We start from the raw sequence: 15,525 nt of genomic DNA, 5'->3' as shown, positions 1-15,525 counted from the left end.
CTCCTCCTCCTCCTCCTCCCCGCAGGAGCAGAGGGGAGGAGAGCGGTGCCGGGGAAAAGTTGGGGGCAGCGGCTGCGGCGGGGTCCGGGGGAGGATGCCCCGGCGCTGCCGCCCGCCGCCCCCCTGAGCGCCCCCCTCCCCGGGGCCGTGTCTTCACTCTCCCGTCCCCCGTGTCCCCCCCACCGCCCCCCCTCCTCCCCACTTCGTCCCCAAGGAGGATGCTGCGCGGCGGGGCCCCCCTGGCCGCACTGCTGCTGACGGCGCTCAGTCTGGCCCGCGGGGACCCCCGGCCCCCCGACCTCCCGCCGGTCTCCGGCTGCGGGATGGAGGCACCCAGCCGCCAAGCCGCCCCCTCGCATCACCCCTACGGGCTGTACCCGCCGGGTCCCGGTGCGCAGCCGGTGCTCGGCGCTGCAGCTTCGCCGGGCACCGGGCGGCCGCGAGCTCGGAGACCGCGGGGAGCCGGGGGAGGCGGAGAGGAGCCGGGGGGCGAGGCGGACGGCCAGGCCCTGCGGGAAGGGCTGCGGGGCCGGGAGCCGCAGGTGCCGAGCCCCCCCCGGGAGCGGCGACTGCCTGCCCTGTACTTCTCCGGCGGCCGGGAGCAGCTGGCGGCGCGGCCGGAGGCGCTGCCCGACATCCCGCGGGAGGAGTTCACCCTGGAGGTGTGGGTGAAGGCGGAGGGCGGACAGAGCAACCCGGCCATCATCGCAGGTAAACCCCGGCCCGCCGGCGGGCAGGCAGGGAGGGATGGGGACCCGACCCCAGACACACCCCCCCCCCCCCCGGCTAAACATCCGAGGGGAGCTCACCTGCCTTCTCCGCTGTGGCAGGTGACACCCCGCGACCTCACCCGTGTCCTCTGCACCCCAGTCGTGAAATACTCCGCCTTCCCTTGAGACCAAATTCTAAAACATCCCCTCCCATCTCTTGCCCCCCCCGGCCCCGTCTTTCCAGCCCGCCCCCCCCCGGCTCCTATCTAGTTTCTCCCTCTCCTCAAGCCGGGAGCTGGAAGGTCCCCCTGGGGGACACGCTCAGCTCGACATCCCCCGCCCCCCCCCTCCCCTATCCCCCCCATTCCTCCTTCCCCGGAGCCGCGGGTACGGCGGGGGCTTTCCGGGGCTCCCCTCCCGGCTCAGCGGCCGTGGGTCCCCGCGCTCCCCGCCCGCCCTGCCCGGGCTGCCGGCGGGTCCCCGAGGCGGGCGACCGCACGGTGGCAGCCGCGCCGCACGCACGGCCCCGGTCCCGGTACCCCCCGCCCCAGCCTCCCCACCCCCGCTCCCCGCCCGGGGCTCTGGAGAGTGCCATCGGGTGCCCCCCCGCTGCTTCTCCTACCGGGAATCACCCCTTCACCCAGCCAAACCGAGAAACAGGCAGGTGATGGGAAGCCCGAGGGACAGGGAGGGCTGGCACACGGGCACGGAGCGGGACAGTGTCATCTCCTGCGGCGGGGCTTCGTGCCGCCGGGCCGGGGGGAGGGGGGGGGGGGGGGCGGTTGTGCCAGGGTACAAGCACCGCAGGGCAGCGCAGTGATGCCGGGCAGGGCTGGCAACGGGGGGCAGCCCAATATGTACCGCTCCCAGGGGTTGTCTGGGGTCCCCACAGAGAGGGCCGCTGTGTTTCTGTGCGGCTGGGGAAACTCTCTGTCCCGACTCTCCCTCCACTTGCTCCACTGAACCTCCCTCTGCTTTGCTCATCGCTTGGCCCTTTCATGAACTTATTTCCTCGGCTCGTAGGGGCGATAGCTGCATCTTTGCTGTGAAAGAGGCAGAGGAGACAGGCTGGAGGCTGGGGGACAGAGGGGAAAAGCAGCCATGTACAAGGAAACTACCTAGCGTTCACCTCGCTGTTCGCCTTCCCACTGGGGTTCCTGCTGCCTCCTCGCCGGCAGGCAGCGGCTCGGGATGCAGGGAGCCCACTTCCCAGCCATCACATCGGCAGCACAGCTGTTTGCATCTGGAGGTCTGGCCTGCAGGTGTTGGGTTTTACTTTCCCCAGCTAGCCAGCGAATGGGTTTTTCTCTTCATTTTTTTCTTTCTTTTTAATTTCCTTGCGGAGAGCAGGATGGTTGCTAGCGCTGAAAGCACCGCCCGTGAGCGCTGGCACTCGCTCGGGAAATATCCCCTGGCCTCCCTGCTCCAGGGTTTGAGTCAGCCCCAGACACCTCCAGCTGTCTGAGTCACTGTCCACTTCCCACCGTCTCCCTGCAGCCAGGATGGCGGGGCCAGGGTGCGGGTGGTGAAGGGGGACAGGCCAGCACCTCTGGTGTTTCATGAAAGCAGGTGATGCAGGCAGCTGCCAGCCCTTCGGCAGGTGTCCAGTCTGCCTCTGATCTGATGCTCCTGTTGTGTTGGTAGAGGGGGGACCAAGCCATGAGGTGGTTCATAGCTGTGGAGGAGCTGGAGATGCTCCAGGTGTCCTTGTGTGAGGGAAGGCGGGAGGAAAGCAAGGCAGAACTGAGCATCTCCTGGCGTCATTGCCGGGGAAATAAGGCCAGGCTGAACAGCTCTGTCTCTGTCTGGGCAAAGCAAGCTGTCCTGTTGGCTGGTGTAACTGCTGCCTGGGTTGAAGGCTCAGGAGTTGGGGCTTTGTTCCTGCAGCTGTCATGTTTTGCCTTAGGGCCACCCTGGATGGGGCTGTTCATCCCTCTAAACTTCTCTTGCATGGGGGGATTTCTGCTGGGGTATAATCCCAGTGACCTGCTATGGCCACCACCAGGGAAGGACAGTGATGGCTCTTCCACGTCCTTCTCATTTTGGGCAGCAGATGAGAGTCCTTTCATGTAATGCCATTTCTTTTTCTGCGTTTTTTTGTCTACCCTTCATCCATGCCTGCTCTGCTTCTGGTAAATTCCAAGGGGACTTCCCCTTGGCACAAATGCCAGACTGAGGTTTGTTTTTTACTCAGATCAACGATGGTTTTGTTGGGTCAGAAGATCCCTCACCAGAGGCAGTCCCAAACTTCTGCTGTGCCTAAGCCCAGGTGTCCTTCTTGGGTCCCTGAGCTGCTCACCACTGCACAACCCAAGGAGTGGCCACCATCTGTGGCGAGCTACTCTCGTGACACAGCTAGGGGCTCCTGGTCTGTGTTAGACCTTCCAGAACTTTAGGAGCTAATTTCCCCCTGGTATCTGAGTCTCAAAGTGTGGCTGAACTATTCCTTGTGCTGCAAAGCTCCTGGACCCAGCAGGAGAAGGTGTTGCTTTAAGTGTGGTCCTTACAAGCTGGTGCACTTCATATCTTTGGAAGCTTCTCCTCCATCAGACACCTTTCCCTTCATTTTTTTGCACTGTACCCGACAACTCTTTTCTTAAACCCTGAAGCTATCACCCTAAGCACTGATGACAATCACAAACCAGGTTAGACCTTCCCTTTCCCACATGATGAATCAGAGGCAGAGTTGCACTTAAAGGTTCTGAAGCGATCACCTTGCATCTCCTCTGCAAAGAGATCTTTCCCTTCTTGGTGCCTTGCCCTGGGACAAAATACCAGGAACTCCTTGGCAAATTCCAGGGTCTTGAAACTGGTCCCCTGGTGATTTCTTGTGGAGGCTCCTGCCACATGTCAGAACCTGGTGCTGGGTGGCTGTGTTTCACCATTCTGCAGTAGCTCCTGGCTGTGGGACGTGCTGCTCGGCTTGCACGCTCTGTGGCTGCTACTGCACTGGAGGTGGCATCCCCTGCCATTCTAGGAAGCACCAGCTCCTGCTATAGTGGCTTTGCAGCCTCTGTTGTAGAGCAAACTTGTAGAGCCTTACTTGCATCTCTTTGATGAAGTCTCCAGACCTAGAACTCCAGAGAGTTTTACGGTCACTTAAGGTTCTTCTGGCCAGTTTTGAACTTGTCAGGCACTTCCAGGCTTGGCTTGTCTCCATGAGTTTGCGAGGATGCTAGCTCACACTCACCCCACTTCTGGGGGGTGCATGAGGCATGTTCCACCCCTGATGCAGTTTGCCCCAGTTTTTCCATAGTGTTTAATTAAATCTGGGGCACTCTAAATACTTTCAAGGTGAAATGCATGAGTTTTCCTAAGAGAGGAGGTACCAAGCTCTGCTTCCTTAACGCCAGTGACAACCAGATACAAGAAGATGGCTTTCGAGTGTGCAGATCTAAGCACCTTTCAGTCAGCACCCAGCCCAAAAGTACTGCCCAGATTTGCCTTCTCACGCCTGCAAGGCTCCGTTGCTTGTCTCCCGCTTTTTGGCTTCTCCCCATCTCAGCTTCCACTGCTCTTTCTGCTTCCCTTTCACAATCCACCAGAAAACAAGAGTCAGCCAAAACCCATCCGCCCACGGAGGCTTTGTGCGTGGCTGCCTTTGTAGTGAGCGGTGGCAGGGATCCGTGCCTGGGGTGGTTACGACTGTGGGATGGCCAAGAGGCCACCACCCGTCTTGCTGTCTATGAAAGGGATGGATGAAGGGAGGGAGGGAGGGGTGCTGCTTCCTGGGGTGCACAGGGCTTGACGTGACGTTGATGAGGGCCAGCAGGGGAGAGGTGGGATCATGGTAACCTGGCTTCAGTCACATACCCTGGATGAAAGCCAGGAGGTCCTGCTCCTCCTGGAGCTCCTGCTCCTTTACACCTCTGCTTCCCTCTGCAATCCCAGCAGCAGCTACGGTTTCCTCAGAGTGTCATGCTGAGCGTCCCCAAGGACAGATGAGGCAGCAGAGCAGGGTGGGAGTGCCTTGTGATGCTCTGGCCCCACAGAGATGAGCAGTCAGTTCATGCAATGGGAGTGGCACAGTGAGCATCAGGAGAACCCGTGCAGCAGGGAAAAGCAGGCTGGAGCATAAGAAATACCACAGCACAATATAAAAAGGGCCTCAGGGCACAGCAACAGGTTTTGGCAGCATTTGGGCACTGTTGTGTCTAGAAGCCATTTGTTGGGGTGGTGAATGGGAGAGTAGAGAGCTCCCAGAAGATGCTACTGATAACGCTCAAAGTGTGCCTTTGAGCTTGCTCGCTCCAGCTGATTACCTGCATGAACACCCTGGCTGTGGTGATTTAGAAGCCCAGAGTCATTTATTTCAAGCAGTGGTTCATTTGCCCTTGCCAGTATTTAAGTGCCTTATGGACAGTGATTCCTAAGGGCATCCAGTGCCTGAAAGCCTCTCTTTCTCAACCCTGGGCACACAGCAGCCTGAGTTTCGAGGAGTCATCAAATCTCTAGTTCTTGCCCAGCCTAAAACACAGGTTTGCAACATGCTTGGGTGCACAGGGAGAGGCTGAGCCCAGACCTATTCCTGGGGATGGATTTATGCTTGGGAGACCTTGGGGGCTGAGGAGTGCACCTGGAGGCAGCACATCCCTCTCTGACCCTCGCCTGCATGCACTGGATGCATGACTGGGAGGAAAACTGGAGCATAAAGGAGAGCTGTAAATCTGCCTGGAAGCTGTTGGGGAAGCAGTCCCTGGAGGAGGCTGTTTTGCTTCGGGTTGCTGTGCTCTAATTCTTAAAAGCTTTGGACTGCAGATAAAAAGCTTATCCTCTATTCCCATCCTGCAGGAGCGCTCCTACAGAGAGCAGCTCAGAAACACCTTGCTCTTCGGCCTCTCCTCCTGTCCATGCTCTTCCTCCCTGCTCCATTCCGCCTCTCCAGCTCTGCTTGTCCCTCCTGGCTACTCCACCTGCTCACCCAGATGATTTTGGATGGGGGCTGGGCTGTCCCCGCTGGTGCAGCACTCACTGCCCAGCTCCTGGCCACTTTCATTTACCCGTGGCAGTGGGAGCCTCCCCACAACCCTGCCAAGAGCTGTCTCACTGCCAAGGACCTGGCTTATGCTCTGGGAAGGAGCAGCGATGCTCTTTGGTCCTCACCAGCATTCCTCTTTCTCCATCCCCATCCCCTCTGCAGGCGTCTTTGACAACTGCTCGCACACGGCCAGCGATAAGGGCTGGGCGCTGGGCATCCACGCCCTGCAGCTTGGAGGCAAGAAGGATGCCCACTTCTTCTTCTCCCTCCGCACGGACCGGGCAGCCACTGCCACCGAGGTGACCTCCTTCCACCGCTACCGCCCCGAGGCATGGACCCACCTGGCTGCCAGCTACGATGGGCGGTGGATGGCCCTCTACGTGGACGGGGCACGGGTGGGCCTTGCTGGCGGGCAGGGAGGACCTCTGCACAGTGCCTTCATGGCCTCCTGCCGCACTCTGCTGCTGGGGGGAGACGCCTGGGGGTCCACACACACTTTCCGGGGACACCTGGCTGGGCTGGCCCTGTGGCACGGCGCTCTGTCCCAGCCCCATCTCCAACGTCCCTTCCTAGAGGGGCCAGCTGATGGGGCAGCAGGGCTGGCTCTGGCCGCTGGCTTTACCATGCCAGAGGAGCACTGGGTGCCTTTTCGGGAAGGTGCCTTCCCCCGGCAGTGGGTGCTGCCATCCCCGCCCTCCCCTGTCCTGAGGCCGCTGGGCCCCCCTGCCTGCGGGCAGACTGCCTGCGATAACGTGGAGCTGGTCTCCCACTATAACCAGCACTGGCCTCTGCGGAGCGGGAAGGTTGTGCGGTACCGGGTGGTGAACCTGGCGGAGGACAATGGCGAGCGGCCGACCGTCAGCCGGGAGCAGGTTTGGCGACAACACTGGGCACTGAGTGAAGCTTTCCGACCTTACAACATCTCCTGGCAGCTCAGTTTGCTGGAGGTACGCAACTCCTCCCTGCGCCGCCGTGCCATCCTCCTGGGCTGTGAGCCCAGCAAGGTGGGCAACGAGCGCTGCGACCCCGAGTGTGAGCATCCCCTGACCGGCTATGATGGTGGGGACTGCCGCCGGCCCGGCCGCTGCTTCTCCTGGAAGCGCCGCGACGGCATCTGCCACATGGAGTGCAACAACATGTTGGATGACTTCGACGATGGTGACTGCTGCGACCCGCAGGCCACTGACGTGTCCAGGACCTGCTTTGACCCTGACTCGCCCCAGCGGTAGGTGCGGGGCTTATGGAGGGGGGACATGTTGAGGGATGGGGTCCCTGACACCCGCCCTGTGCTTGGATGTTGCTTCTGACCTGCCACTTCCCAGTGTGGGAAGGCGGTGTGGTGTTTTCCTGTGGGATGGGTGTGCTGTGCCATTGAGAGCAAGTAAATCCCACAGTGCAGGATGGCACCGAGTCCTTAGTCTCTGCAATGCCCTGCTGTTAAGTGTTTTCCCCCTCAGAAATGAGCAGGGGGTAATAGGGATCTCCTCCCCAGGGAGATTCCCCGTGCAGAGCTGTTGGTTTCTGCTGTGCACACCAGTGTGAGCATGTGCATCCCTGGGGTGGGCAGAGCTGCCCCGTGCAAAGGGTGCTGATTCCCTTGAGTCCCCTGCAAGGGATGCAGCAGGGGGATTGCTGCCCCTTCCCCACCATCCCTGGACATGTCAAAAAGCCAAATTTCTTAATTTGTATTCAAAATGCCTTTGCCTGAGTGCTGGAGTGGTGAGAAGGAGGCGATGCTGCTAGGTGTGAGTGACAGGATTTGGTAAGGTGTGGGTTGGTGTGCATGAGCCTTGCTGAATCTCATCCTGGAGCAATGCCCACGGGGGGATGCCCTTGGCTGGGCATGGTCAGGGGCTGATCAAACCTCGAACCTCAAAGCCAAACAGTGGTTGGGCAGAAAATCCCTCCCTTCAAGAAAAGGCATAGGGTGGCTGCTTGGTGCTGGAGGAGGACATGTGCCTTTACCACATGCTACAGGTGTAAAATGCCTTGCAAAACCCACGTTGCTCTGTGGAGCATCAGCATGTGGCCTCAGGGGACCCTTGCTCTGCCCAGAGCACTTTGGAGGCAGCTGCTGGGGCGGGATGGAGAAGGGGATCCTCTTGCATGATGGGGGACCCTGGGCTGGCGGGAACAGTGTCCTCAGTGTTGTCAGTGGCTTGCACACACCTGCCCTCTTCCCTGGAGACTCTGAGGTGTCGGCAACCCTGCTGATGGCTTCCAGCACTCAGGGCTCCGCCAAATGTGCTTTCTGGCTGGAGAGAGGAAAGTGGAAAAAAAAGTCATGTCTTTTCCTTTTTTTTTTTTTTTAAAAGCCATTTCTGTCTTGATGTCAGAGAAAATTGCTCATTCCCTGCTGCCAGCTCCTGGCAACAGGCAGAGGTGCCCACTGGAGAGGGTGCGGTGTGAATGGCAGCATCTGGGAAGAAAAGGTGCATGGGAGGGTTTTAGGGACATTTTTCTCCTTCGATTGTTTTCTTTCTCCTTTACTTTTTTTTCCTGGGCTGTGGGAGCAGGTAGACTGTGGCCATAAATCCCTCTTTCCTCAAGCCAGCTTCTTCACTCTGCTGCTTCACAGGTGGGACATGGAGGGAGGAGGGAAGCAGGTGTCTCTGCTCAGATGGTGGTGATGGGAGAGAACAAATGCTTCCCTTCCTCCCTTCCTGATCCTTTCTCACATGTTCTTCAGTCATCTGAGAATGCACAGGAGGAGGATGGGGAGCCTTTTTTCCAATGCACCCCTCTGGCTACGGAGCCACACACCCTGCCTCTGTTTGAGCATCGCCCAAGAACTTGTTTCCCTACCCCTGGAAGTCTCTGGTGACAGCCACCATCACCACCCTGTGCCTGTCTGTCTCCTTGTTTCCCATCCCTGTGAGCATGCATGGGCAGTGTTCTTTCCTGAGTGTGAGGGAGATGAACAGCCCTCCTGCCTGCACAGTGACTCTCGGCTCATGGTGGCCATGAGCATCCAATGCCACTTGATCTTTTCTTCATCAGGGCAAAGGCTTGGTCCTTGCCTTCTGTGTGCAGTTAGAGAAATGTTTTCATCCTCAGACAAGAAGGGCTCCACCTTAAATTAAAAAAGGCCAAATTTTTGCTGGTATGAATCAGGGCTTCCATTTGTCAGGATTTTCCCCTGAAAGTTGGGAAAGAAAAACAAAACAAAAACCTTGCTTCTGTGGGAAAGGAATGGGAAAATGGGAACACTAGGGAAATAAAAAAATCTTTTGCAATTTTCTTTCCGCAGACCTCATTGGCCTGCACAGAAGACAAGATTGATTGTCTGTAGACTAAGCTCTGAAAAACGAAATCTGGTGTGCCTGGCATTTGGGAAATGTGGGGGCATGAGTTGAATCCTGCTGCTGCTGAGCTCTTCTGAGCTGCCTTTGGCTGCCTTCTTCAGAGATGCTACCGGACACCCACCCTCTCTGGGCTCATTCCTGCTGAGGGTACCCTGGCTTCTGGGGAAGAATATAAAAATTTGTGGGAAAATAACTGGGAAACAGTAGCATGGGTTTGGGAAAAAACAAGATGAGCTTGAGGTCGCCCAAGGGCATGGCCAGGTTGGTGTTTTTCCCCCAAAGTTGGAGGATGAATCCCAAGATACATGAGCAGGTGACCTTAGTCCAAGGGGTTTCGTTCAGGCAGAGCTCCTGCTGACCAAGTACCTCTGAGTTTACTCGTAAGGTATTATACTTAAATGAACATTTATGAGGAGCGGGGAAGCTGGGGAACTTACTGAAGGATTTTTAGGGTGAAAGCCAAAAACAGGAGAAATAACATGAATTAAAATTTAATAAACTGAGGAAAGGCAGCACAATAGGAGCCAGGTGCTTCAATGTGAACAACAGCTTTTGGTGTGTAATTGGAGGAGAGCCGGCTGCTGCTCCGCTGAGATGCTTGCGCTTTTTCATACCTGCTGAAGAACCACATGCCAGATCCCAGGAGGGAGCTGTGGCTTTGGGGGAGCAGAGGGAGAGAGAAACCCCACTGCAGGTGCTGCTTTCTAAGTCTCCTTTCAGAGCAAGGTGGCAAGACAAAAACCTTGGAATTTTTTTTAAAGAAGTAAGTCAGCTCTGCTGTGTTTCATTTCAAGGCTCTCACAAAGAGTGGTTTGGATGTCAATGCTTCTTAGTACAGCCAAAAATAACCCAAATGAGAAAGTCAGAGTGAGACACTGGACAATTTCTTACTAGCATTGTAGAGAGATTCAGTCTGTTTCAGTGAAGGGTCTTGATACCTTGTCTTGACTTGCATGACCTTAAGCACTCATGCAAAAGCTTTTACCATCTTAGTACATCTGTCATTTAAAATCTCCTTTCCTTGGGCTGGAGCTTTGAGAAAGACAAACCAGAGCGAGAAGTCTTAAGAACAGTGCTCTAGTGCTTCTTAGCTGGTGGATTTCTCAGTATACTTCTTGAGCTACAATTGGTGCTAAAATACACTCCTGTCCATGCTTAGCAAGAGAGGGTAATGAAGTTTGGAAAGAAGGATTGTAAAGCTCTGTTGGGGGTGGACCACACTGTAGCTGAGGTAGGAGCTGCCCCCAGCTCTGGGGCAGGGAATGATGCTGACATGATGACAGTGTTGCTGTGCACAATGCCAGCTATCAAACCAACTTGCCAAGTTCTTCCTGCACCTTCTCTAGTAGTGTGTGGGACAAGTCTCACTGTTCTCTGAGCCAGCTGGGCCACCACTCACATGTAAAACCCACCAGTGGGAATGTGTGCTTGTGGCTGGAGGGAGGCTTAAGCAAGAGCTCAGGTCAACAGCTGAGCACAGACATTGCTGCAAGGCACCACACCAGGAGCCATAGGAAGCAAGTCGGGGACATTTATCCTGACCCACCATATGAAGAACAGGGAGCAGGAGAGCTGCCTGCTGCTATACTTTACCTAGTCTCATCCTGATTTAAAATGTTTTCCAGGAGTTGCTGGCAGTGTGATGCCAGGGTCTAGAGTAGAATTTGCCTTGATTTGCTGCAGACATGCATCTTCTTGCAGTGCTTGAGTGCTGTTGTAATTGGTGTTCTTGGAAGGAAAGCAGCAACAGCTCATTAATAGCAATTAACACTCAGTGAGGGTCTCCCTCCGGCAGTTAGTCAATGAGAGTCTGGTGTGTGACACAGTTAATGTGAAAAGAAAACTGGAGGGGAGTCTGGAGAGCAAAGTGGATAAGGGCAGAGCTGCTGGGCCTTTCATCTCACCACCCAAAGTAAAGGCAGAAATAAGTGAAGTGACAAAAGGAGGTGAAAAATGACGAGGTGTCCAGCCTCTTGGTAGCTTCCACTGGGATGACCACAGCTGTGATATTAAAGGGTAGCTAATTAACAGGACACTTGGTGGGCTTTAATGCAAGCTTAGCTGGCCTCCTGTCTTAGGGGAAGGATACTTAATTGGGCTGTCTACTTGGGAGTCCCCTGCTGTTTAAGCAGTGTCTTCTAAAACTGATCCAGATTAACCTCACTGAATGTCTCACGTGGACCCCTGAGGATGAATGAATCACTTCGAGCTGTTCTTCGGCACTTGAGCAGCCCATTGTCAAGAGATATTCAGCTGAATGTGGTTGGACTGATAGCATAAAAGGTGTAAAACTGAGAGCAGCTGAGGCAAGGATGGCATTTTGGGGCAATAGTTGACCTACCATACCTTAATCCCAACCCTATGGCAAAGCAACATTCAAATTAGCTGCTCACTTCCTCTCTACTTACTCTTGTCACAGGAAATCTTAGCAGATCTTTCTCACAGTGGGCAGGCACGTGTAATGTTATTTCAAAATTATAAGTCTTAGGAACAATCTGAGATTACCAAAATAGTTGCAGAGCATAGATTCATTTGGTGATGTAGGTGCAGATGCCTTCATCTGTTGCTTGTGGTGGTCAGATCCTTGAGGGATGGATGGATGGATGGAGAGGGTGCATTATCTGCAAACTATTGAACTCGCTGCCTGTGGAGTGTAAGAGACTATTTTCTTATGATGCTTCTATGAGGAAAGTGTGGTTAGGAGGTACCCCTGCTCAGGACATAAGTTCTGGCTACTTTTTAGCTCCCACTGGCATCTCTTGGTGACCTACTGGGCTACAGATGTACTGGTCTGTACCCCAATATTGGCCTGGTGTTCCCAAAGGACTAAGCCTCAAGTGCTGGATTTGAGTCTTGGAGCTTGTAAGTGTGGTGGTGAGATGGGTGCTTTGGGGACAGCAAAGGTGGTAACAATGGGTTCACTGACTTCTGCGCTTGTTGCTTCTCCTCTCTAGTAGACCTGCAGGGACTGGGGAAGATGCAGTAATAAACAGGGCTTTTTCCTGGAGCCTAATGGTTTCTTGGTGGGTGCTTTAAAGTTTCATGAGAGTGGTTGGATTTGAGCTCATAAAAAAGCCTTATTCTTTCCTTGTAGGAAAGCCCGCTCTTTCTGAGCCTTTCCATTGATTACTGATTGTGAAACTTGGCAAAGATAGAGGGTATTGTCCTTGGTAGAGCCCATTATATCAAGCAGGCAGGATGTCTACCAAGCTGCTTGCATACAATAGGGTTTGGAGGCTATATCCAGGTGAATCAGGCCCAGTCAGCATGGGTTTATGAAAGGCAGGTCCTGCCTGACAAACCTGATCTCCTTCTACGACAAGGCAACCTGTTTACTGGATGAGGGAAAGTCTGTGGATGTTGTTACCTTGACTTTAGTAAAGCCTTTGACACCGTTTCCCACAGCATTCTCCTGGTGAAACTGCTTGCGGCTTGGATGGGCACACGCTTCGCTGGGTAAAAAACTGACTGAATGGCTGGGCCCAAAGAGTTGTGGTGAACGGAGTTAAATCCAGTTGGCGACTGGTCACGAGTGGTATCCCCCAGGGCTCGTTTTGGGGCCACTCCTGTTTAACGCCTTTATTGATGATCTAGACGAGGGGATCGAGTGCACCCTCAGTAATTTGCAGATGACACCAAGTTGAGTGGGAGTGTTGATCTGCTCAAGGGTAGGGAGGCTCTGCAGAGAGACCTGGACAGGCTGGAGCCATGGGCTGAGGCCAACTGGAGGAGTTTCAATAAGGCCAAATGCCGGGGGCTGCCCTTGGACCACAACAACCCCCAGCAGCGCTACAGGCTTGGGGAGGAGTGGCTGGAGAGCTGCCAGTCAGAGAGGGACCTGGGGGTGTTGATTGGCAGGCGGCTGAACAGGAGCCAGCAGTGTGCCCAGGTGGCCAAGAAGGCCAAGGGCATCCTGGCTTGTGTCAGAAATAGCGTGGCCAGCAGGAATAGGGAAGGGATCTTACCACTGTACTTGGCACTGGTGAGGCCGCACCTCGATGACTGTGTTCGGTTTTGGGCCCCTCACTACAAAAAGGACATTGAATGACTCGAGTGTGTCCAGAGAAGGGCAACGGAGCTGGTGCAGGGTCTGGAGCACAGGTCTGATGAGGAGCAGCTGAGGGAACTGGGGGTGTTTAGTCTGGAGAAGAGGAGGTTGAGGAGAGACCTCATTGCCCTCTACAACTACCTGAAAGGAGATTGCAGAGAGCTGGGGGTGAGTCTCTTTAACCTAGTAGTAAGTGATAGAACAAGAGGGAATGGCCTCAAATTGTGCCAGCAAAGGTTTAGACTAGATATTAGGAAGCATTTCTCCCCAGAAGGGGTTGTTGGGCGTTAGAATAGGCTGCCCAGGGAGGTGGTGGAGTCCCCATCCCTGGAGGTGTTTAAGAGTAGGGTCAACATAGCACTAGGGATCTGGTGTAGTTTGGAACTGTCAATGTTAGGTTAATGGTTGGACTGGATGATCTTCAAGGTCTTTTCCAACCTAGACGATTCTGTGAATGTGCTTCTGGGTGATTCATCTCACACGGAGCCCTGCCTTGTGGGTGAAGACCCCAAATTTGGTTTTGACCTTATCAAAGTACATTGAAGAGTATTTGGCATGTTATTACCCCTTAGTAGGTGTCTGGTGTGTTGTGCCAAAGGTAAGCCTGACAGTGAGATTTTGCTCCCAAGAGGGAGGACTTGGGGTGGTGAGATAATGCATGCACTGTGGGCTTGGTCGGTGTGACTCAGTGGGCTCTGCAGTGTGTTTACATTTATGCCTCTGGGGAACTGTACACCTTGGCCTCTGGCCTTTGCTTTCCCTGAAAGATAGATTTTGTTTGCTTAGTTTTCCTACTTATTCTTTCTCATTCCTTGTTTGCTGTGAAGGCTGCTCCTTTCCTTCCATGTTATGTACTTGTCTGTCCTTGTGTCTTTTGTATCTCCAAAACTTTATCATAAATGAAGCTACAAGTTGGGCACCCCGCAGGCATCTTTGGGGGTTTTGCTCTCGCAAAGATGGGAGAGAGGGAGGTGATAACTTTTCCAGCGTGGGCTGATACTTGTTGGCTGTAACCTCAAATTATGAGAGGCCCATGAAGAGAAGTTCAGGAGTTGCAGAGGAGGTGGGGATGGGGGCTTCAGCATGGAGCCACACTCTCTAAGGCATGGCCAGGCAAGACCAGGGTCTGACTCAGCCCCTTCATCAGGCCCATTGGACTGCAAGAGTCATTTATCTCACTCTCACCTCTAGGGGGTTGTGGCACCAAGGTGCAGCCATCCAAGGGACTGTGCAAGGTACTGGGGACACTGGTCAAGAGCAGAGACTCCATATCACAGTGGCTTTTGGTGGGATCAGAGTTCTGTTGTGTTACTGCAGGGATCAGAGGAGCAGGTCTGCAAGAGGAGCACAAGAATGTAGAGGTGTCCAGGTCCAAGGGCTGGTTCCCAGCACCTGGCTTTGGCTCTAGCCAAAGCAGCTTACTCTGTATAGCAAGATACAGCATACTGCCGATGTACCCAAATCTTCTTCTGTGCATTTTGGGGTGCTAAAAGTAGGAAATAATCTATGATAATGCACTAATTTTCTTCCCAAGGTAGAAGGCTCAGGGGTTAATTTCCAATAAGTCTCTGCTGGAGGACAAGTCTTGCTTATTCCTACAAGCCTTCCTCTGAGCATGGAGCTGCCAGGCTGCATGTTCCTTCAGTAACCTGCCAGGTCCCCACTGGAGTGGTCACATCTCTGTGGGAGAGGGAGAACACGATCTGTGTGTGAGCGAGAGGAGAGGACCCCTGCCCAGAGGCTGTAGGCAGCCTGGGCGCTTTTGGGGAAAACAGCTGTCCCAGATGTGAGCTATTGTTCTAGCGAACACCAGTGTCTTGGGGGCTCATTTCAGGGGGATGATTGTATCAGGATGACAATTGTGAAGAAACAGCATGTGTCTGACGGCTGGAGGGGGTCACTCTTTGTCCTGATGTTCAGCCCTCCCCAGGGTTCCTCCTCATCTGACCATACCCTTGCCCATGGATGGAGGATGCCAACTGAGACCCTGGCCAGGCTAGTGAGACCCCAGGAACTGAAACGGCAGGGTGATGAGGAGGGACACTGTCATCTTGGCATTGACAGGGTCTCTGAGATGATTTAATCCACTTTTGGGTTAGCAGGCTAAACCATGGCCACTGGAGTCATTAAGCGAACATATTGCTTTGAGTTTTCCTTGGCCCAGCTGCCACTGTTATTTAGGAGATCAAATTGCCCCTTTGCAGAGGGTGATGGGGTAAGAGGGAATGGGTCCAGTGGAGCCAAAACCCACCAAGACAGCACAAGTTAGAGGACTTTACTAGAAGACTTTGGAGAGGGCGACAATGCTGAGTCTTTGTGTCTGTTGTCTGCCAGGGGCTGTGCTAGGGACCAGAGGCAGCCTCTGATTTTTTTTTTTTGGTTGTTGTTAACCTAAGATCGTTACACTACAAAACTTCCCCAATAAATTATCTTACAGCCTTTTTATATCTGTGAGGAAGGCATTTTTAGAATGCTGGCTTGTGT

General features: G+C 54.5%; 1 protein-coding gene across 1 annotated transcript in view; it reads left to right on the top strand.

Annotated features, from left to right (window-relative positions):
- The first annotated feature begins 218 nt into the window (after positions 1-218).
- The window catches only part of PAPPA2 (pappalysin 2), a 95,751-nt gene continuing 80,444 nt past the window's right edge, over positions 219-15,525 (top strand). Inside the window, exons 1-2 of the mRNA XM_074908293.1 lie at positions 219-711; positions 5,851-6,913. Of these exons, the coding sequence (XP_074764394.1) occupies positions 219-711; positions 5,851-6,913 (1,556 nt within the window). The remainder of the gene's footprint in view (positions 712-5,850; positions 6,914-15,525) is intronic.

The sequence above is a fragment of the Athene noctua genome, chromosome 5, assembly GCF_965140245.1.
Source record: "Athene noctua chromosome 5, bAthNoc1.hap1.1, whole genome shotgun sequence".
NCBI classification, from domain to species: domain Eukaryota; kingdom Metazoa; phylum Chordata; class Aves; order Strigiformes; family Strigidae; genus Athene; species Athene noctua.
The sequence above is the reverse complement of the archived record's forward strand: the minus strand, read 5'-3'. Positions and strand labels throughout refer to the sequence as shown.